The sequence below is a fragment of the Nicotiana attenuata genome, chromosome 8 (assembly GCF_001879085.1).
Source record: "Nicotiana attenuata strain UT chromosome 8, NIATTr2, whole genome shotgun sequence".
Taxonomy (NCBI): Eukaryota; Viridiplantae; Streptophyta; class Magnoliopsida; order Solanales; family Solanaceae; genus Nicotiana; species Nicotiana attenuata.
The window spans coordinates 40,373,315-40,383,145 of NC_031996.1; the positions used below are offsets into that span (position 1 = coordinate 40,373,315).

At 40.6% G+C, this 9,831-nt stretch overlaps 1 protein-coding gene across 1 annotated transcript; it reads right to left on the reverse strand.

The window, feature by feature from the left end:
* On the reverse strand, window positions 6,742-8,551 carry LOC109231861 (vicilin-like seed storage protein At2g28490). The gene is made up of 4 exons (XM_019397483.1): window positions 8,342-8,551; window positions 8,151-8,231; window positions 7,665-8,060; window positions 6,742-7,378 (listed from the first exon to the last, which is right to left on the reverse strand). Exons 1-4 carry the CDS (start codon window positions 8,534-8,536, stop codon window positions 6,899-6,901), a joined length of 1,152 nt encoding a protein of 383 aa, XP_019253028.1. The 5' UTR covers window positions 8,537-8,551; the 3' UTR covers window positions 6,742-6,898.

The window sequence follows — 9,831 nt, forward strand, 5'->3', positions numbered from 1 at the left end:
GGCATCCTCGAGTATTTACCCACCGAGTTCGCTTTTCTCTAGTGATGGATATTTTTGTCTTTCTCATCAATGGCTCCTGGGGATCGTCGACGCCTCCCAAGATCATGTGGATAACATGTTGTGGCTCGTTCGCTTAGTTCTTTTTGGCCGCCTCTCTTTCTCGGAACTGATTTTTGGCTTGGTCGCTTAAGAAGGAGGTGACCTTTATTGAGTAGCCTGGCTACTTCCTCTCGGAGTTGGTGGCAATCTTCGGTCCTATGGCCGTGAGTGTTATGAAATTCACATACTAAGTTATGATTCCTTTGGGAAGGATCCGACTGTATAGTCTTGGGCCATCTGGTGTCTCTGATTTTGCTGATGGCGAAAATGATATCTGATACATCAACGTTGAAGTTGTATTCTGATAAGCGCGGTGCCCCTGTTGGCCCCGTGTTTCCATCGAATCCGGTTTTGTTAATGAGTCCCTCAGGATTCTGTCATCGGTTGATCAATCGATCGTTGCGAAGTGGGTTGCGCCTCGGGCGTTCCTCCTGTCTTTGGTGTATGGCTGATATCTTTCCTTATTTGGCTTTGGCTTCTTCGTCAGAAGCCTACTTGGGTATACTGAGCCCGATGGGGCTCCCATTGGTCATCCTCGACCCTAATCTTTGACTGGTATCGGTTGTGGATGTCCGACCATGTTACGCGGGATACTCGATGAGATTCTCTTTCAGCTGCCTTGAAGCTACTGAGCTCCGCTCATTCAGACCTTCAGTGAAGGCCTGTATCGCCCAGTCGTCGAGACCGGCGGTAGTTCCATTCCTTCGGTTTGGAAGCGAGATACGAACTCTCGCAGCATTTCGTTCTCTCTCTGCTTGATGTTGAACACGTCAGACTTCCTCGTTGCTACTTTGATGGCGCCGGCATGTGCTTTTATGAAGGAGTCTGCCAGCATGGCAAATGAGTCTATGGAGTTGGGAGCTAGGTTGTTATACCACATCATGGCCCCCTTCGAGAGTGTTTCCCCGAACTTCTTCAGTAAGACGGACTCGATCTCGTCGTCTTTTAGGTCGTTGCCCTTCACTGCACACGTGTAGGCAGCAACGTGCTCATTTGGGTCTGAGGTCCCGTTGTATTTTGGGATTTCTGACATTTCTTCGGAATGGGTTTCGGAGCCTCTTCCTCAGGGAACGGCCATTGCACGAACTTCTTCGAATCCACACCTTTCAGGACCGGGGGTGCGCCCGGGATTTGGTCGACCCTGGAGTTGTAAGTATCGACCTTCTTCTCGTTGGCTTCTAGAATTTTCTCGCCCGATTTGATCCTTTTGGTGAGGTCCTCGAGCATTTTTATGATGGCGGGATCGGCTATCGAAACATTATTGCTTGACTTCTTCGGTACCTGTTCGGCCGGGGGGGGGGGGCTGTCTCCGGTGCTACCGTGCTAGGAGTCTTCTAGTGACTTTGCAGCTGAGCAATAGCCAGCTATTGTGCCTGCAACATTTCAAAAATAACGTGAAGGCTAACTTCCCGTTCTTCCCGAGCTGGGTTTTCTGGGCTTCCTGTTGGTCGACTTGGTGTGTGCTCCTGTTAGTGTGGGAGCTTGTTTCGACGTGTCGAGCTTCACATGAGATTCCGTCCGCCGAAATCGGTCCTGGCGCGTTCTCAAGATTTTGTGGCGGCTCACCAACACCTAAAACAGCCACACCATTTTCTCCGTGGTTCTCAATATTTTTGTTTACTGAATCAGACATTTTAACCTGAAACCGAAGATCTTGGACAAGAAAAAGCGTGAAAGATATCTTGCGTTATGTGATGAAACCAGCAAGAAAATAATCACTATTATTTTTAGCCCCACGGTGGGAGCCAAACTGTTTACTGTGAAAATGGTCATAACAATTAAATTTGTTGATGGGACTCTAACAATACGTGATCTATTTTTATGCTAGTTGTTTAAGCAGATGATACTAAGTGTATGATGTCTAGAGACGAAATGCAAGCTAAAATAGAGTTACAATCGAACCGTTGAGCTGACCAATCGGGGTCTCGGACTGACCGATATGGGGCCTCGAGGTCGATTCCTAGGCTCGGGCTTGAGCTATTAAGGATAAGCAGGGAAGGGCTAATAGTTGTAAAATAATCAGCGAAGGCTCTTTATGACAATGATAAGCAATAAATGAAGAACAAGTGTGAAAGTAATAAATAAGAGCAACAATATCGAGAGAGTAAGTTAGAGAGAAAAAAGAGAGAGTTCTTGTATATTTCATGTGAAGTAGTTGGAGTAACAGCCGCACTACAAAATGACAAAGATCCCCTTTATATAGAAGGGGAATCCCTACACGGTATAAAATACATTAATTGTAAAGATATGGAGATGGGACGGCTAGACATGACACCCTGATTTGGGTTCAGAGTAGGCCGGCTAGGCTTTGTCAGATTTAGCCGCGTGCCTTGGGAACTCCCCGTCTTTACCCTTGCCGCGATCAATAATGCCTCTAGGCCGGTCGTCGACGAGCCTCGAGGGAGGGAACTCGGTCACAGCTTCGCGGCCTCGAGGCTTCGAGATGATCTTCCGGAATGCCTTAATGACGGGAAATCGGACCCTTCGATTTCACCGTGTACAATACCGACCGAAGTTGGTCGGTAAATGCTTCCGCTGAATTAATTTTAAATTAAATTTCTTTAACTTTTATAAAACATTTTAAATAATAATAAAATTTTAAAAATTGGGTCCATATTACCGACCAAAGTTGGTCGGCAATGTGAAAGTTTCTTTGACTAAGCAAGTCTGACCAGCTCGGTCAACTTGTTGACCATATTACCGACCAACTTTGGTCGGCTTTTTTTTAAAATAAATGTAAAATATTTTTCTCCCAGTTTCCGTCCAACTTTGATCGCTTTTTTTGACCGATCAACGTTGGTCGGAAAATTTTTGTCGGTATTTACCGTATTTCTAGTAGTGTAACTCACGCATTGGCTGCTCTATTAGAGCATTTAAAGTATATTAAATTTTGATTTAACTCTAAAGGTTGCAACGGTTAAAGATTATTTTGAATGGACATGTTCGTTATACGATAAGTGGAAAGGCGCAATTATTCTAAGAATGAACACAAATTAGTTTTATTTTTCTATTTGAATATTATTATTAAATAACATTTTAAAGGGTAAACAAGTCCATTAATTGGGCCTTTTTGTAATTCAACTTTAGACTTAAGAGCTTCCCACTTTTAATATAGTATAGATAGATAGATACGGATAGATGATATGATGTGCTTAATTCGCAAATGTGTCTCATCTTCTTCTTCCTGCAACTTCTAATAATGTAGGATTTGCTTAAAATTTTAAAAGATGTGTAGGAACTGCAGTGCAACGCATCTCCATGCCACGACCCGAATTTCTCACCGTCGGGATCGTGATTGCGCCTAACATTGTACTCGCTAGGCAAGCCAACGTCACCAATTATTTCATCTTTTCCCTCTTTATCTTTTAACAATTTACAAGTTAACAAAAGTATATCAGCGGAATAAAAATGAAAGAATAGAATTTAATAAGTTATGTTAATACAACTGCGAAACCATAATAAGACTCCACCCAGAACTGGTGTCACAATTTCACGGACTATCTATGAATACTACACATAATAGTCTGAAAAAGGAAATACACATCTGTTTCAGAAATAGATAAAATAGAAAAGAAAAACAGGATAGAAGGGGACGGCAAGGCCTACGGACACCTGCAGGACTACCTCTGGTCTCCACGGGACTGAAGGCAGCAACCTCCAACTACGGTCCGCCACTAGCTCCGTAATTTGCACAAGAAGTGCAGAGTATTGTATCAGTACAACCGACAACATGTACTGGTAAGTGCCGAGCCTAACCTCGACGAAGTAGTGACGAGGCTACGGCGGGGCATAATATATATATATATATATATATATAACTTGCAACAGTTTATAATAAATAGAAAAGAAGTACGGAATGAAAAATAACCGAAAATTGTATTAAAGGAACACAGGACCCAACCAATCTACTAATATTCAGCTATGACCAATCGTTAGGGAATCTCAACACCTCAATAATATCTTCAAGAGATATAAATGCCAAAAACAATAACTGATGCGGTGTGCATCCCGATCGCTCAAAATAAGCAATAACAATATCAATATTCCAATAATAACAGTATCAATATTCTCCCTTATTCCTCCTTGTTGCGGCGCAACCCGATCCCACTTGTCCTCCCAAGTTGCTCCTCAACACATATCACCCTTATTCCTCCTGTTGCGGCGCACAACCCGAACCCAACTGTCCACCCTTATTACTCCTTGTTGCGGCGTGCAACCCGATCCCACCAGACAATCATAATTTTCCCTTATTCCTCCTGTTGCAGCGTGCAACCCGATCCCAGCATATGTATATATCAACACCAATCACAAAGAATAAATACAAGGTGTTTCACAAGTTAACTCAATTTCCACAACTCTTGTACATCAACTACACGATGGAATATCGCTACGATTATGAAACTTTACTCATGAAAACAAATCAGCGAGACCAACCAACGTGCACCATAAGGCATCAATGAATCCATATAAGCTAACGGGGTAATATAATGAAGCTACGAAACCCATAATATCTCAACGGGAACATCAACAATTAACATGAAATAATTAAATAATTCAATAAAGAGAACAACGGTTAACATGAAGCAATTAGACATGGAACATTTGTGATCAAGTAGCAATTAAGGCATGGAAACAGTTTAAGCAGGTAGATAATAAAACAAGAAATAGTATAATAGGAAACATGGAAGGGAACAAACTAAAAAAAGGAAGTTTGGTGGCGTGTAGACACTCATCACCACACCTATACGCCACACGCATGAGATTTCACTTAGCACATAAGACGGGGATTCCTATTCCCTCAAGTCAAGGTTAAACCAAACACTTACCTCGAGCCAACGGATAATTCAACACTCAACCACCGCTTTACCTCTCGATTCCACCACCAATCCGCTTGTATCTAGTCATAATTTACTTAATAACATCAATAAATGCTAATTAAACCAATTCTAATGCATGAATATGGCATATTTCCCAATGTTTTCCCCAAAAAGTTAAAATCCGATCCCAGACCCTCTTGGTCAAAACTCGAAGTTCGGACCAAAACCCGATTACACATTCACCCCGAGCACGGATATGCAATTGGTTTGGAATCCGACCCCAAATTGTGGTCCAAATTCCCCAAATTCGAAATTTCTAAATTCTACCCCAAGAGTACCCAATTTCCCATGCAAAATCCTAGATTTTGAGATGAAATCATGTAAAAAGATGAAATAGATTGAAGAAAATGAGTTAGAAATTGTTTACCTATGAATTGGGGAAGAAATCTCTTCAAGAAAATCGCCTATGGGAGTTTAGGGTTTGAAAATTTGAGAAGGGAAGTGAAAATCCCGTCCAAATGATGTTTTGATCAGCTACAGATGTCGCAATTGCGACTGTTTGCGAAGCTCGCAATTGCGAGAAGGGCATCGCAAATGCAAACCTTCGCAATCTCTGCTGCCTTCTCATTTGCGACAGTTATGTCGCATTTGCGACTTCTAGCCTGCCTGGACAACCTTCGCATTTACGAAGTAAATCTCGCATTCGGGAGAAAAGTTGGCCCTGACTTCTTCACATTTGTGAAGCAAAAGCTCGCATTTGCGGTCACTGCTTACATCGCAATTGCGATGCCTGATCTCGCAATTGCGAGATCAGAGGCCTGCTACACAGCTGCAACATACCAGCAATCTCCCTAAGATCAAAATCACTTTGTGGCCTATTAAAAACTCACCCGAGCCCTCGAGGCTCTAAACCAAACATGCACGCAAGTCTAAAAATATCATAAGGGCTTGCTCGTGCAATCAAATCATCAAAATAACATCAACAACTACAAATTTAGCCTCAAAACTCATGAATTTCACAAGATAGTTCAAATTTCTATTTTCTCAACCAAGGGTCCGATTTATACCAAATCAACTCCGATTCTTATCATATTTCATAGATATGACGTAAATATTAAATTAAGCATGTACCGAGCTCCGGAACCAAAATACGGGCCCGATACCATCAAGATTTTACACCATTTCATTTCCAAAAGTCCTTATGCTTTCCAGAAAATAATTTTTTTAAAAAATTATTTTCTCGGGCTAGGGACCTCGGAATTCGATTCCGGGCATACGCCCAAGTCTCATATTTTACTACTGACCCTACAGGACCGTCAAATCACGTGTCCGGGTCCGTTTACCAAAAATATTGACCGAAGTCAACTAAAATTATATTTTTAAACCAAAATCATTATTTCTTAAAAAATTTCACACAAAAGCTTTCCAGTATCGTGCCCGGACTGCGTACGCAAATCGAAGAGAGATACAAGGAGGTTTCAAGGCCTCAGAACACGGAAATGGACTCTAAAACAAAAGATGACCTTTTGGTTCATCACATCTCAACTGCCCGAACAAGTGGATCGAGTTTATTCAACATTCTTTTCTCTGTTGTGAGAATCTAGTTCTTCTTATGTAGAGTTTAAACACCATATTGTTATCAGGAACTAAAATCTATAATACTGAAACTCTTAAGATATCAGTTCTTTCTGTTTGTAATCTCAAGTATCATGTTGAAAAATACCAACCATGCACAGGTGCCAAGTGAAACTCTAAGTTTTCTTAATGCAGTTTGAGCCATCAATGGAACGCGCAAAAACAAATCCGTCTTATTCAAAAATCAAAGAGGACATGGCCTCTTGTGTCCAAAAGGACCAAGAAAACAAAATCCAAAAAGAAAGAAAAAACAGACCAAAAAAGAACAAAATAGTTCTAAGATTGCCTCCTAAATTTCATGCCAAAACTTGACTAGCCCAACTAGCTAGCATTTCAACTAAGCTAAACTAATCAAAACCCATGATCATGTCGTTGCCAAAGCTCCCTATCATCCTTTCAAACTTGACCATCTTCTTCCTCTCTGGCTCTGTTGCCTTGTCATGCGGAGAAGCCGGTGACGATGATGGCAAGATGACTTGTTCACTTTGAGCATTGGCAATCCTCTTAAGCCTCTTCTCACTTATACCAAATGCAACTGCAAATTCTGGCCCTCTCAAGCTCTGCATCAATGAGTTCTTACCCACCAAGAACTGCTGATGGTTTCTCCTTGCGGATGTCATGAAACCAAAGAACTCAAACGGGCCATTTGTTGAAGCAATTTGGCAGAAGGGGAAGTACCTTGGCACCCAAAAAACATCCCCTTGTCGTACTCTAGCGTTCATGGCTAAAGTCCCATTTGGATACACAATTTGGACTCTGCCAGTCCCTTTCAACACTATTCCATACTCTATTGCCGTTGGATTAACATGAGGTGCCATCATGGATCCCTACATTAACCAACAAACTTAGATAAACACATGTAACAAAAGAAAAAAAAACACACTATTATAATACATTTTGGACCATGTCAACTAAGATTTGCTTTCACATTAGGAGATTTGAGATTTTTTTTAATCAAAGTTCACCACTTGCCTTAGGCAAATTTACGATTTTTAAGCCATTGACTGCGTAGGATCACTGCACCACCATGCTTAATTCCGTGACTGTAATTTCCGACTTTTTATAATACATATTTTCATGTATGATGACCTTGAATAAAGAGAGGGTCCTTACCGGAGATAGATTGACAAGATAAACGCCATTTCCAGATATCTTTAGAGGAGAATAATTAGACTCATCCAACTTCTTGCTCCATCCATAATTGTTCTTGAAATCGGCCTTCCTGTTGTAGAGATTATACGCTGATGGAGCTTTATGATTCACTCTCTCGACAACTTCTTCCCTGTTAAACAAAGTACATAGAAATTTCCGCAATGACCATGTTGATTCCTCTTCTTTTGGGATAGTTTCTTCCTCAAAATTCATAATCCTCTTCAAGTGAGCTAGTCTCTTGTGGGGTTCTTGAGCCAAGAATTTGGACCAAGTGTGTGTGTGATGAGAACCAGATAAATGCACGATCGGTCCGGAAGATTGCCTTGCCAAGAACGTGCTTAATTCTGCTATCGAGACCTGGAGTTATACAATATTAATCTTGATTCAATTTTTTTCATTTTCCACTGACAAATGTAGCAAGAAAAGGTAATATACTTGAATACTTACATTAAGAGCAGTTGATAATGTGGTATGGTCGAATCCATCAAGAATGGATGTAGGATAATTTCCACCACCAATGAAGAAAGACTGCAAAATAGTTACATGAGTTTCTAAAAAAAATTTGGAAAAAAGGACTATAAAACGTAAGACAAGAAATTGATTAAATCACCAATTTTTGAGAAATTGGCTTACGGTACCTGGAAAGCATGCCATCCCATGGATTCAGAGGTAACATCAATACTGCAAATAATGTGAAGTCTCTGGTTTTCAACTCTATTCTCCAAATAGAAAGCTGATCCAGCAGGAATTGTGTACACATCTCCGGGCTTCAAACCCCTTTCTGCTAATTCATCCCCGTAGATGTGTCCAACTCTTGCTTCCCCAGTATTCATTTCATAGAAAATTAACATTCTCGCTTATTATGAAAAGGATTTAACCTAAAGACACTGACATTCTTTTTAAAAAAATCAATGTTATTTTAACATATTGTAGCAGACTTATTTTTTGGGCACTTTTATTTATTTTAAATTACATGTAGTTATCTTTTATGTGATTTGATAGCGTAAAAAGTCTAAAAAACTGTCGAAGGTAAAGTCAAAAAATTTAAGTTTACCATGGTGCACAAAGAGGAGAAGATTAGAATCTAAGGTACCGAGGGATGAAGAGGCTATTGGGTTCCATAGAGATGAAACTAATATGCATTGGACTATGGAAAGATGTTCCTCTACGATATCCACCTTTCACCAATTTCATGACCCCAGCATCAGTTTTCACTACATCATGTAAGTGACGCAGCAAAAACCCTTTTTCTCCTTGAGTTCTTTGCTCACTTTCTTCCTCATCTCTTTCTCTCCAATGCCCGCCAACAGAGGCCAGTAGTGCAGAGAAAAGTACCAGCACTAATAGCAGCAGACTCTTTCTCTTTCCCATATTTTAACTCGTAATAAATTAGCAAGTTTTCTTTAATCAGTTTTGGTTCACTTGTGACTGAGGTGAAGAGTCTGTAACTGTTTATATAGAGGGAATGGTGAGATTCTACGGGAGCTGTTGTCAACTGTGCAAGACTTCTAGGCTTTTTCGGTACATTAAACGTTGAGATCCTGAAAAATATATGGAGAACCGATGAAAAGTTATTTTTGCTGAAGTTTAGTATACAGAACTAAATGATGTAGCAAAGTTTCAATTTGATGACCACTTCAAAAGGCTACTCTAGCGCAATAAAAGAAAGGATCTATAATGACACTAATTTAATAAATTAACAAACATACTAATTTTCTTACACATTTAGTTTTGGCTGAAACAAATGTTATAGAGTTGACCAATATTATAAAAAAAGCTTAGTTGTTGAGCAGATTAATAGGTGACGCTGGTGCCCTGTTCTACGCTTCTATCTTAGTCCAACGAAAATTTCGGCAGTCGGCAGCTATTTTTATATTCATTCTGTTAGCACAGTAAACAGATATGGCGAAAAATAGCAGCTGCAGGAAGAGGCCTAATATTCTTATTCCGGAGCTCGGGGCACAGCGAGGACGACTACGGCATCTGCTTTGGTGGAGGTGACGCAACTCCGCCACATCAATGTCGGCGACTTTGCTAATGAGAAAAACTTGACCAACGGCTGGGATGACACCTTCAGTTGCTTCTACATCAACGAAGACGTCGCAAGTCTTAAATATTTTCCCTATTG

Coding starts and splice junctions, on each gene's coding strand:
- LOC109231861 (XM_019397483.1), bottom strand. CDS start 8,536: ATGAATACTGGGGAAGCAAGAGTTGGACACATCTACGGGGATGAATTA. Junction 8,232..8,341: donor TGGGATGGCATGCTTTCCAG/GTACCGTAAGCC, acceptor ACTATTTTGCAG/TCTTTCTTCATTGGTGGTGG. Junction 8,061..8,150: donor CATTATCAACTGCTCTTAAT/GTAAGTATTCAA, acceptor GTATAACTCCAG/GTCTCGATAGCAGAATTAAG.